The sequence below is a fragment of the Oncorhynchus masou genome, chromosome 19 (assembly GCF_036934945.1).
Source record: "Oncorhynchus masou masou isolate Uvic2021 chromosome 19, UVic_Omas_1.1, whole genome shotgun sequence".
Classification (NCBI taxonomy): Eukaryota; Metazoa; Chordata; class Actinopteri; order Salmoniformes; family Salmonidae; genus Oncorhynchus; species Oncorhynchus masou.
Window position 1 is genome coordinate 37,196,659 of NC_088230.1, and position 13,984 is coordinate 37,210,642.

At 41.8% G+C, this 13,984-nt stretch overlaps 1 protein-coding gene across 1 annotated transcript in view; it reads right to left on the reverse strand.

Annotated features, from left to right (window-relative positions):
* LOC135506239 (XK-related protein 6-like) overlaps window positions 1-13,225 on the reverse strand; it is a 153,149-nt gene extending 139,924 nt beyond the window's left edge. Inside the window, exon 1 of the mRNA XM_064925759.1 lies at window positions 12,257-13,225. Within this exon, the coding sequence (XP_064781831.1) occupies window positions 12,257-12,846 (590 nt within the window). The 5' untranslated portion in view covers window positions 12,847-13,225. The remainder of the gene's footprint in view (window positions 1-12,256) is intronic.
* Window positions 13,226-13,984: the final 759 nt, after the last annotated feature.

A 13,984-nucleotide genomic window follows, 5' to 3' on the forward strand; every position in this document is an offset into this window, starting at 1 on the left:
ATTTAGTTAGTTATTACTGTTGGAGCTAGAAACACATGCATTTAGTTAGTTATTACTTTTGGAGCTAGGAACACAAGCATTTAGTTTGGTAATACTGTTGGAGCTAGGAACACAAGCATTTAGCTAGGTATTACTGTTGGAAATAGGAACACAAGCATTTAGCTAGGTATTACTGTTGGAGCTAGGAACACAAGCATTTAGCTAGGTATTACTGTTGGAGCTAGAAACACAAACATTTAGCTTGGTATACTGTTGGAGCAAGAAACACAAGCATTTAGTTAGTTATTACTGTTGGAGCTTGGGACTCAGGCATTTAACTAGGCATTACTGTTGGAGCTAGAAACACAAGCATTTAGCTAAGTATTACTGTTGGAGCTAGAAACACAAACATTTAGTTTGTTATTACTGTTGGAGCTAGGAACACAAGCATTTAACTAGATATTACTGTTGGAGCTAGAAACACAAGCATTTAGCTAGGTATTACTGTTGGAGCTAGGAACACAAGCATTTAGTAAGTTATTACTGTTGGAGCTAAAAACACAAGCATTTAGTTGGGTATTACTGTTGTAGGTATTACTACACTGTTGGAGCTAGAAACACAAGCATTTAGTTAGTTATTACTGTTCGAGTTAGAAACACAAGCATTTAGTTAGGTATTACCGTACTGTTGGAGCAAGAAACACAAGCATTTAGTTAGTTATTACGGTTGGAGCTAGAAACACAAGCATTTAGCTAGGTATTACTGTTGGAGCTAGAAACAAAAGCATTTAGCTAGGTATTACTGTTGGAGCTAGGAACACAAGCATTTAGTTTGGTAATACTGTTGGAGCTAGGAACACAAGCATTTAGCTAGGTATTACTGTTGGAGCTAGGAACACAAGCATTTAGCTAGGTATTACTGTTGGAGCTAGGAACACAAGCATTTAGCTAGGTATTACTGTTGGAGCTAGAAACACAAGCATTTGGCTAGGTGTTACTGTTGGAGCTAGAAACACAAGCATTTAGTTAGTTATTACTGTTGGAGCTAGAAACACAAGCATTTGGCTAGGTATTACTGTTGGAGCTAGAAACACAAGCATTTAGTTAGTTATTACTGTTGGAGCTAGAGACACAAGCATTTAGTTAGGTATTACTGTTGGAACTAGGAACACAAGCATTTAGCTAGGTATTACTGTTGGAGCTAGGATCACAAGCATTTAGCTAGGTAACACTGTACTGTTGGAGCTAGGTACACGAGCGTTTAGCTAGGTATTACTGTTGGAGCAAGGAACAAAAAAATTTAGCTAGGTATTACTGTTGGAGGAAGGAATACAAGCATTTAGCTAGTTAACACTGTACTGTTGGAGCTAGAAACACAAGCATTTAGATAGGTGTTACTGTACTGTTGGAGCTAGAAACACAAGCATTTAGCTAGGTATTACTACACTGTTGGAGCTAGAAACACATGCATTTAGTTAGTTATTACTGTTGGAGCTAGAAACACAAGCATTTAGTTAAGTATTACCGTACTGTTGGAGCAAGAAACACACGCATTTAGCTAGGTATTACTGTTGGAGCTAGAAACACAAACATTTAGTTTGTTATTACTGTTGGAGCTAGGAACACAAGCATTTAACTAGATATTACTGTTGGAGCTAGAAACACAAGCATTTAGCTAGGTAATACTGTTGGAGCTAGAAACACAAACATTTAGTTTGTTATTACTGTTGGAGCTAGGAACACAAGCATTTAACTAGGCATTACTGTTGGAGCTAGAAACACAAGCATTTAGCTAGGTATTACTGTTGGAGCTAGAAACACAAACATTTAGTTTGTTATTACTGTTGGAGCTAGGAACACAAGCATTTAACTAGATATTACTGTTGGAGCTAGAAACACAAGCATTTAGCTAGGTATTACTGTTGGAGCTAGGAACACAAGCATTTAGTAAGTTATTACTGTTGGAGCTAAAAACACAAGCATTTAGTTGGGTATTACTGTTGTAGGTATTACTACACTGTTGGAGCTAGAAACACAAGCATTTAGTTAGTTATTACTGTTCGAGTTAGAAACACAAGCATTTAGTTAGGTATTACCGTACTGTTGGAGCAAGAAACACAAGCATTTAGTTAGTTATTACGGTTGGAGCTAGAAACACAAGCATTTAGCTACGTATTACTGTTGGAGCTAGAAACAAAAGCATTTAGCTAGGTATTACTGTTGGAGCTAGGAACACAAGCATTTAGTTTGGTAATACTGTTGGAGCTAGGAACACAAGCATTTAGCTAGGTATTACTGTTGGAGCTAGGAACACAAGCATTTAGCTAGGTATTACTGTTGGAGCTAGGAACACAAGCATTTAGCTAGGTATTACTGTTGGAGCTAGAAACACAAGCATTTAGCTAGGTATTACTGTTGGAGCTAGAAACACAAGCATTTAGGTAGGTATTACTGTTGAAGCTAGGAACACAAGCATTTAGTTAGGTATTACTGTTGGAGCTAGGAACACAAGCATTTAGCTAGGTATTACTGTTGGAGCTAGAAACACAAGCATTTAGCAAGGTATTACCTTTGGACTAGAAACACAAGCATTTCGCTAGGTATTACTGTTAGAGCTAGGAACACAAGCATTTAGCTAGGTATTACTGTTGGAGCTAGAAACACAAGCATTTAGCAAGGTATTACCTTTGGAGCTAGAAACACAAGCATTTAGTTAGTTATTACTGTTGGAGCTAGAAACACAAGCATTTAGATAGGTATTACTATTGGAGCTAGAAACACAAGCATTTAGTTTGTTATTACTGTTGGAACTAGAAACACAATCATTTAGTTAGTTATTACTGTTGGAGCTAGAAACACAAGCATTTAGCATTTGGAGCTAGAAACACAAGCATTTCTTAGGTATTACTGTTGGTGCTAGAAACACAAGCATTTAGTTAGTTATTACTGTTGGAGCTAGAAACACAAGCATTTAACTAGGTATTACTGTACTGTTGGAGCTAGAAACACAAGCATTTAGCTAGGTATTACTGTTGGAGCTAGAAACACAAGCATTTAGCTAGGTATTACTGTTGGAGCTAGAAACACAAGCATTTAACTAGGTATTACTGTTGGAGCTAGAAACACAAGCATTTAGCTAGTATTACTGTTGGAGCAAGAAACACAAGCATTTAGTTAGTTATTACTGTTGGAGCTAGAAACACATGCATTTAGTTAGTTATTACTTTTGGAGCTAGGAACACAAGCATTTAGTTTGGTAATACTGTTGGAGCTAGGAACACAAGCATTTAGCTAGGTATTACTGTTGGAGCTAGGAACACAAGCGTTTAGCTAGGTATTACTGTTGGAGCTAGGAACACAAGCATTTAGCTAGGTATTACTGTTGGAGCTAGAAACACAAACATTTAGCTTGGTATACTGTTGGAGCAAGAAACACAAGCATTTAGTTAGTTATTACTGTTGGAGCTTGGGACTCAGGCATTTAACTAGGCATTACTGTTGGAGCTAGAAACACAAGCATTTAGCTAAGTATTACTGTTGGAGCTAGAAACACAAACATTTAGTTTGTTATTACTGTTGGAGCTAGAAACACAAGCATTTAGCTAGGTATTACTGTTGGAGCTAGAAACACAAGCATTTAGTAAGTTATTACTGTTGGAGCTAGAAACACAAGCATTTAGTTGGGTATTACTGTTTAGTTATTACTACACTGTTGGAGCTAGAAACACAAGCATTTAGTTAGTTATTACTGTTGGAGCTAGAAACACAAGCATTTAGTTAGGTATTACTGTTGGAGCAAGAAACACAAGCATTTAGTTAGTTATTACTGTTGGAGCTAGAAACACAAGCATTTAGCTAGGTATTACTGTTGGAGCTAGAAACACAAGCATTTAGCTAGGTATTACTGTTGGAGCTAGAAACACAAGCATTTAGGTAGGTATTACTGTTGGAGCTAGGAACACAAGCATTTAGTTAGGTATTACTGTTGGAGCTAGGAACACAAGCATTTAGCTAGGTATTACTGTTGGAGCTAGAAACACAAGCATTTAGCAAGGTATTACTGTTGGAGCTAGAAACACAAGCATTTAGTTAGGTATTACTGTTGGAGCTAGAAACACAAGCATTTAGCTAGGTATTACTGTTGGAGCTAGAAACACAAGCATTTAGCAGGTATTACATTACTGTTGGAGCTAGAAACACAAGCATTTAGTTAGTTTTATTACTGTTGGAGCTAGAAACACAAGCATTTAGCTAGGTATTACTGTTGGAGCTAGAAACACAAGCATTTAGTTAGTTATTACTGTTGGAGCTAGAAACACAAGCATTTAGTTAGTTATTACTGTACTGGGAGCTAGAAACACAAGCATTTAGCTAGGTATTACTGTTGGAGCTAGAAACACAAGCATTTAGCTAGGTATTACTGTTGGAGCTAGAAACACAAGCATTTAGTTAGTTATTACTGTTGTTGAGCTAGAAACACAAGAATTTAGCTAGGTATTACTGTACTGTTGGAGCTAGAAACACAAACATTTAGCTAGGTATTACTGTTGGAGCTAGAAACACAAGCATTTAGCTAGGTATTACTGTTGGAGCTAGAAACACAAGCATTTAGCTAGGTATTACTGTTGGAGCTAGAAACACAAGCATTTAGCTAGGTATTACTGTTGGAGCTAGAAACACAAGCATTTAGTTAGGTATTACTGTTGGAGCTAGAAACACAAGCATTTAGCTAGGTATTACTGTTGGAGCTAGGAACACAAGCATTTAGTTTGGTATTACTGTTGGAGCTAGGAACACAAGCATTTAGCTAGGTATTACTGTTGGAGCTAGAAACACAAGCATTTAGCTAGGTATTACTGTTGAGCTAGGAACACAAGCATTTAGCTAGGTATTACTGTTGGAGCTAGAAACACAAACATTTAGCTTTAGGTATTACTGTTGGAGCTAGAAACACAAGCATTTAGTTAGGTATTACTGTTGGAGCTAGAAACACAAGCATTTAGCTAGGTTATTAGAAACACAAGCATTTAGTAGGTATTACTGTTGGAGCTAGAAACACAAGCATTTAGCTAGTTATTACTGTTGGAGCTAGAAACACAAGCATTTAGCTAGGTATTACTGTTGGAGCTAGGAACACAAGCATTTAGTAGTTATTACTGTTGGAGCTAGAAACACAAGCATTTAGTTGGGTATTACTGTTGGAACTAGGTATTACTACACTGTTGGAGCTAGAAACACAAGCATTTAGTTAGGTATTACTGTTGGAGCTAGAAACACAAGCATTTAGTTAGGTAGCTACACAAGCATTTAGCTAGGTATTACTGTTGGAGCAAGAAACACAAGCATTTAGTTAGTTATTACTGTTGGAGCTAGAAACACAAGCATTTAGCTAGTATTACTGTTGGAGCTAGAAACACAAGCATTTAGCTAGGTATTACTGTTGGAGCTAGGAACACAAGCATTTAGTTTGGTATTACTGTTGGAGCTAGGAACACAAGCATTTAGCTAGGTATTACTGTTGGAGCTAGTTGGAGCTAACACAAGCATTTAGCTAGGTATTACTGTTGGAGCTAGAAACACAAGCATTTAGCTAGGTATTACTGTTGGAGCTAGAAACACAAGCATTTGGCTAGGTATTACTGTTGGAGCTAGAAACACAAACATTTAGCTAGGTATTACTGTTGTTGAGCTAGAACACAAGCATTTAGTAAAGTTATTAGCTAGTTGCTGTTGGAGCTAGAAACACAAGCATTTAGTTGGGTATTACTGTTGTAGGTATTACTGTTGTTGGAGCTAGAAACACAAGCATTTAGTTAGTTATTACTGTTGGAGCTAGAAACACAAGCATTTAGTTAGGTATTACCGTACTGTTGGAGCAAGAAACACAAGCATTTAGTTAGTTATTACTGTTGGAGCTAGAAACACAAGCATTTAGCTAGGTATTACTGTTGTATTACTAGGTATTACTGGAGCTAGAAACACAAGCATTTAGCTAGGTATTACTGTTGGAGCTAGAAACACAAGCATTTAGTTTGGTATTATACTGTTGGAGCTAGAAACACAAGCATTTAGCTAGGTATTACTGTTGGAGCTAGGAACACAAGCATTTAGCTAGGTATTACTGTTGGAGCTAGAAACACAAGCATTTAGCTAGGTATTACTGTTGGAGCTAGAAACACAAGCATTTGGCTAGGTATTACTGTTGGAGCTAGAAACACAAGCATTTAGTTAGTTATTACTGTTGGAGCTAGAAACACAAGCATTTAGCTAGTTATTACTGTTGGAGCTAGAAACACAAGCATTTAGTTAGTTATTACTGTTGGAGCTAGAAACAAGCATTTAGTTAGGTATTACTGTTGGAGCTAGGAACACAAGCATTTAGCTAGGTATTACTGTTGGAGCTAGGAACACAAGCATTTAGCTAGGTATTTGGTACTGTTGGAGCTAGAAACACAAGCATTTAGCTAGGTATTACTGTTGGAGCAAGAAACACAAGCATTTAGCTAGTTATTTCTGTTGGAGCTAGAAACACAAGCATTTAGCTAGGTTTTACTGCTGGAGCAAGAAACACAAGCATTTAGCAAGGTATTACTAGGTATTACTGTTGGAGCTAGAAACACAAGCATTTAGCTAGGTATTACTAGCTAGAAACACAAGCATTTAGTAGGTATTACTGTTGGTTATTACTGCTAGAAACACAAGCATTTAGCTAGTTATTACTGTTGGAGCTAGAAACACAAGCATTTAGTTAAGGTATTACTGTTGGAGCTAGAAACACAAGCATTTAGCTAGGTATTACTGTTGGAGCTAGAAACACAAGCATTTAGATAGGTATTACTGTTGGAGCTAGGAACACAAGCATTTAGCTAGGTATTACTTACTGTTGGAGCTAGAAACACAAGCATTTAGCTAGGTATTACTGTTGGAGCTAGAAACACAATTACAAGCAGTTAATTATTACTGTTGGAGCAGAGACAAAGCATTTAGTTAATTACTGTTAACTTTAGTTTGTTATTACTGTTGGAGCTAGAAACACAAGCATTTAACTAAACACAAGGCAGGTATTACTGTTGGAGCTAGAAACACAAGCATTTAGCTAGGTATTACTGTTGGAGCTAGAAACACAAGCATTTAGTTAGTTATTACTGTTGGAGCTAGAAACACAAGCAACACAAGCATTTAGTTAGATATTACTGTTGGAGCTAGAAACACAAGCATTTAGCTAGGTATTACTGTTGGAGCTAGAACACAAGCATTTAGTAAGGTATTACTGTTGGAGCTAGAAACACAAGCATTTAGCTAGGTATTACTGTTGGAGCTAGGAACACAAGCATTTACTAGGTATTTTAGTAGTTATTACTGTTGGAGCTAGAAACACAAGCATTTAGTTAGTTATTACTGTTGGAGTTAGAAACACAAGCATTTAGCTTGGAGGTATTACTTTAGCTGTTGGAGCTAGAAACACAAGCATTTAGTTAGTTATTACTGTTGGAGCTAGAAACACAAGCATTTAGCTAGGTATTACTGTTGGAGCTAGAAACACAAGCATTTAGCTAGGTATTACTGTTGGAGCTGGAACACAAACATTTAGCTAGAAACTGTTGGAGCAAAACACAAGCATTTAGCTAGGTATTACTGTTGGAGCTAGAAACACAAGCATTTAGCTAGGTATTACTGTTGGAGCTAGAAACACAAGCATTTAGCTAGGTATTACTGTTGGAGCTAGAAACACAAGCATTTAGCTAGGTATTACTGTTGGAGCTTTAGAAACACAAGCATTTAACTAGTTATTACTGTTGGAGCTAGAAACACAAGCATTTAACTAGGTATTACTGTTGGAGCTAGAAACACAAGCATTTAGCTAGTTATTACTGTTGGACTGTTGGAGCTAGAAACACAAGCATTTAGCTAGGTATTACTGTACTGTTGAGCTAGAAACACAAGCATTTAGCTAGGTATTACTGTACTGTTGGAGCTAGAACACAAGCATTTAGCTAGGTATTACTGTTGGAGCTAGGAAAACACAAACATTTAGCTAGGTATTACTGTTGGAGCTAGGAACACAAGCATTTAGCTAGGTAACACTGTACTGTTGGAGCTAGAAACACAAGCATTTAGCTAGGTATTACTGTTGGAGCTAGAAACACAAGCATTTAACTAGGTATTACTGTTGGAGCTAGAAACACAAGCATTTAGCTAGTATTACTGTTGGAGCTAGAAACACAAGCATTTAGCAAGGTATTACTGTGCTGTTGGAGCTAGAAACACAATCATTTAGCTAGTTTTACTGTGCTGTTGGAGCTAGAAACACAAGCATTTAGCTATTACTGTTGGAGCTAGAAACACAAACATTTAGCTAGGTATTACTGTTGGAGCTAGAAACACAAACATTTAACTTGGTATTGCTTTTGGAGCTAGAAACACAAGCCTTTAACTAGGTATTACTGTACTGTTGGAGCTAGAAACACAAGCATTTAGCTAGGTTTTACTGTACTGTTGGAGCTAGAAACACAAGCATTTAGCTAGGTATTACTGTACTGTTGGAGCTAGAAACACAAGCATTTAGCTAGGTATGTACTGTTGGAGCTAGAAACACAAGCATTTAGCTAGGTATTACTGTTGGAGCTAGAAACACAAGCATTTAACTAGGTATTACTGTTGTTGAGCTAGGAACACAAGCATTTCGCTTTGTACTACTGTTGGAGCTAGGGAACAAACATTCAGCAAGGTATTACTGTGCTGTTGGAGCTAGTAACACAATCATTTAGCTAGCTTTTACTGTGCTGTTGGAGCTAGAAACAGAAGCATTTAGCTCGGTATTACTGTTGGAGCTAGAAACACAAACATTTAGCTAGGTATTGCTGTTGGAGCTAGAAACACAAACATTTAGCTAGGTATTGCTGTTGGAGCTAGAAACACAAGCCTTTAGCTAGGTATTAATGTGCTGTTGGAGCTGGAAGCACAAGCCTTTAGCTAGGTATTACTGTGCTGTTGGAGCTAGAAACACAAGCCTTTAGCTAGGTATTAATGTGCTGTTGGAGCTAGAAACACAAGCATTTAGCTAGGTGTTACTGTACTGTTGGAGCTAGAAACACAAGCCTTTAACTAGGTATTGTTGTTGGAGGCAGAAACACAAGCATTTAGCTAGGTATTACTGTACTGTTGGAGCTAGAAACACAAGCATTCAGCTAGGTTTTACTGTACTGTTGGAGCTAGAAACACAAGCATTTAGCTAGGTGTTACTGTACTGTTGGAGCTAGAAACACAAGCATTTAGCTAGGTATTCCTGTACTGTTGGAGCTAGAAACACAGGCATTTAGCTAGGTATTACTGTACTGTTGGAGCTAGAAACACAAGCATTTAGCTAGGTATTGCTCTGCTGTTGGAGCTAGAAATACAGGCATTTAGCTAGGTATTACTGTGCTGTTGGAGCTAGAAACACAAGCATTTAGCTAGGTATTGCTCTGCTGTTGGAGCTAGAAATACAGGCATTTTGATGCACCTGCGATAACATCTGCAGATCTGTGTACGTGACCAATAAACATTGATTTGATTAGACTTTTATTTGAGTTCCTTCGTTTATTAGATGGGTAATTTTGGATTTGCTAGATTTGAGAGGGAAGGAAGACACTTTTCAATTAAATATGTGTGGGGACAACATCAAAACAGCTTTAAAACCCATCTGTCTGATGAGAGAGAGACAGCTGTCGAGTGTGAACACACACACACACACACACACACACACACGATACAGACCCCATATTTTATCTTTCCATGAGTCAGGTAAGAAAGGTCAAGTGCATTTCGTCGTCGCTGGATGCATAACTAGGCTACACTACATGAAAATAAGACATATTGAGACCACAGCTAATGTCAGCTGGGCTGCCAGCGTCTGACTCTACTAGCCACACACAGAATCAGCCGTCATGCATTACAGCTACATTTCCCATTAAATGTCAGGCTCTGCACCAAAATAAAAAAAACTGAGAACCTCAGTCTAAATCTATGGATCGGCTCCGTGTGCCAGCAGCATTTCACAGCGACGCTGTCACATTCTACTACTAGCCGCTGCATGTCACATCAATTAGACCTCGAGTCTTGCCTTGCCCAACAGCCGTTATCATTTAGAATTTTAGCCCAGCGGTGAAATGTAAACGAAGTCCGAGCCAGGACTGGATGACGTCATGTCTGTGAGAGTGTGTGTGTGTGTGGGGGGGGGGGGTGCGTTTTATGCACAGCAGTAGCCATGATAACAGACACTAGTCTCGCTGCCTCTGGTTGCAGAGTTGAGTAGGCTGTTTTCGTGAGGGCGTGTGGACCGTTGGCGCCTGGAATCTTCACATGGAATATAACAGCACGCCTGATTTCAGATCTCACGGGCAGGCATTCTCTCTCTCTCTCTCTCTCTCTCTCTCTCTCTCTCTCTCTCTCTCTCTCTCTCTCTCTCTCTCTCTCTCTCTCTCTCTCTCTCTCTCTCTCTCTCTCTCTCTCTCTATCAATCTCTCACTCTCTCGCTCTCTTTCTCTCTCTCTCTCTCTCTCTCTCTCTCAATCTCTCTCGCTCTCTCTCTCTATCAATCTCTCTCTCTCAATCTCTCTCGCTCTCTCTCTCTATCAATCTCTCACTCTCTCTCTCTTTCTCTCAATCTCTCTCGCTCTCTCTCTCAATCTCTCTCGCTCTCTCTCTCTATTAATCTCCCACTCTCTCTCTTTCTTTCTCTCTCTCTCTCTCTCTCTCTCTCTCTCTCTCTCTCTCTCAATCTCTCCCTCAAAATGCCTCTTCACTCTCTCTCTCTCTCTCGCTCTCACTCTCACTCTCTCTCTCTCTCTCTCTCTCTCTCTCTCTCTCTCTCTCTCTCTCTCTCTCTCTCTCTTTCTCTCTCTCTCTCTGCCCAAAAAGCCTCTTCACTCCCTATACCCACACAATGGTGTATACAGTGCAGGGAGAGAGACACACTACAATAGAGGAGACATCATACTGTGCTCATGAAGGGCTAAGCTGTTGAGCAGCAATGATGTGAGACCGGGTAACAGTTTGTCCTGACAGGTTTGTCCTGTATTGTGGGTGGGGGTGGGGGGGGGGGGAGTCTCCTTGTATGAGGGGGGCGGGGGGGGTGCAAGTCAAGTGAAGGGAAGTCTCCTTGTATGAGGGGGGGCAAGTCAAGTGAAGGGAAGTCTCCTTGTATGAGGGGGGGGGGGGCAAGTCAAGTGAAGGGAAGTCTCCTTGTATGAGGGGGGGGGGCAGTTTATAGAAATAGATCTACAGTTTTTGTAGTAGAAGTTCATCCCCTGGACAGGAAGCAGCTAGTTTATCACAGGGCCTAAATGTATATCCTTAATTCTGAGCACCAAGCAGTGATGCAATGGGCCCTATTTTACAGCAGTATGACTCATCCAGGGATCGAACTCCCAACCTTTAATCTTAAAGCGGACTGTGAATTGGGGGGCAAGTGTAAGCAAACAATCCCTCATGCATGTGAAAAAAAATAGACTACTGGTGAAACCAGACACACACACACACACACACACACACACACACACACACGTCAGACCAGACGGACAGATTCACTGCTGGTTGTGTGTTCATCACGCAAGTCATGTACCAGGTGAGCACAAGAGTCATGTACCAAGGGTTATACCAGGTGAGCACAAGAGTCATGTACCAAGGGTTATACCAGGTGAGCACAAGAGTCATGTACCAAGGGTTATACCAGGTGAGCACAAGAGTCATGCGCCAAGGGTTATACCAGGTGAGCACAAGAGTCATGTACCAAGGGTTATACCAGGTGAGCACAAGAGTCATGTACCAAGGGTTATACCAGGTGAGCACAAGAGTCATGTACCAAGGGTTATACCAGGTGAGCACAAGAGTCATGTACCAAGGGTTATACCAGGTGAGCACAAGAGTCATGTACCAAGGGTTATACCTGGTGAGCACAAGAGTCATGTACCAAGGGTTGTACCAGGTGAGCACAAGAGTCATGTACCAAGGGTTATACCAGGTGAGCACAAGAGTCATGCGCCAAGGGTTATACCAGGTGAGCACAAGAGTCATGTACCAAGGGTTATACCTGGTGAGCACAAAAGGATGAGAGGAGAAGAGAGGAGATGAGGGTTGTGGATGGGCTTCATATGGTGGGTGAGGAAGAGGAAGGGTTTCATATGGTGGGTGAGGAAGAGGAAGAGGAAGGGTTTCAGGTGGTGTGTCAGTAGGCACCCAGACAGACAGACAGACAGACAGACAGACAGACAGATCATCATCCTTCAGGTTATCTTACCTCCATACTTGTCCCATCTGGAAGATGTGTATGAGGGTCTGCCACAGCCACACAGAGAGCAGGCAGCACCTGTCCCTTCCCTGTGCACTCAGCCCTGCCGTAGCTCTCCGGTTGCTCAGCCCTTCCACAGAGCCCAGACCGCCCCCGGTGTAATCCTGCACGAACCACCTGAAGCTCAGGATCTGGACCAGCACCGAGGGCACCAGCACCAAGAAGAGGGTGAGTCCGGACCAGAGGTAGTCATGCTTGTGGTAGTAGTCGATGGCCAGCGCCAGGTCCGTCCCCACGTCCCAGAAGAACACGAACAGGGCCAGGATGATCCACAGACAGTCCAGCCAGAGGCGCTCTTCCTGCTGAGGCCGACCCGTCCGTGCGTCCTCTTGTCCTCCCCCGCCTCTCCTCTTGTCGTGGAGGTAATGCAGACAGGCGCTCCGGCAGCCCCAGTAACAGGACGAGGTGTTGCAGCAGTGGCAGATGTGAAAGGAGCTGCCTTCCCTCGGGTCGCCCTCGCCGGTCCCCACCACCTCGTCCAGGTTGTGCAGCTGGGCGAATCCCCTGATGACCCCGCGACCATCGGATTTCGCTGCCATCTTGCTCTCCGCTGAAGCGTCTCACACCTCCGGCTTCCGGGGTTCGTGACGACACTTCCCTGACACCTGTTTTCCGAGTGCCAGATGTGTGAGCCATCTAAAAAAAGCTGTGAGGCAGTGCGGCAGCGTCTCCAGGTCTGTTCCCGGATCGTGTCCAGGCAGCGGCGGCAGCGTCACAGACATAACCCATCTTCTCTCTCGGTATGGAATGTGGTACCGTTGAAGAGGAGAGGAGGTAGCCTGGTTACAGCTAGTGTGCTACTACTACTCTGGTGTATTCAATACCCGTACCTAATAATCTATCTATCTACTGGAGCCTTTCATAGCCTCACCATGTTTTCTGTTATTCTGCAGCAGCTCACCCTCTCCCTCTCCTTCCTTCCCCCAGCTGCAGGGCTGAATGCCACAAGCCGACCGTCCACGACTACCTAATTAATCCCCCCCACCCTCTGTCTCGTTCTCTGTCCCTCTCTCTCTCTCACTCTCTCTCTCTCTCGTTCGCTGTCTCTCTCTCACTCTCTCTCCCCACCGCTCTCGCTCTCTCTCTCTCTCTCTCTCTCTCTCTCTCTCTCTCGTTTGCTGTCTCTCTCTCTGTCTCTCTCACTCTCTCTCCCCACCGCTCTCGCTCTCTCTCTCTCTCTCTCTCCTCTCTCTCTCTCTCTCCCTACTGCTCTCTCTCTCTCTCTCTCTGCTCTCTCTCTCTCTCTCTCTCTCTACTGCTCTCTCTCTCTCTCTCTCTCTCTCTCTCTCTCTCCCTATGTCTCTCTTTCTGCTAAACGTGGTTGCCACCTAGTGTTTTGTTTAAAGCCCCAAATATGGAAGAAGAGGGCTGCATGATGTAATGCTGCGTTGGGCGTACAGGGTGTGTATTTATTAACCCCTTGAGCTCTCCCCCCACCCACCCTCCATCTCTACCTGTGTGTGTGTGTGTGTGTGTGTGTGTGTGTGTGTGTGTGTGTGCGTGTGTGCGTGTGTGTGTGCGTGTGTGTGTGTGTGCGTGCGTGCGTGCGTGCGTGCGTGCGTGCGTGTGTGTGTGTGCGCCTGTGTGTGATATGTGATGGGAGTTTCTAGATAACCCCCCAAGGCAGATACATGATATTGATATGAGGCACTAATTATAGTCCACAGTAGACAAGGC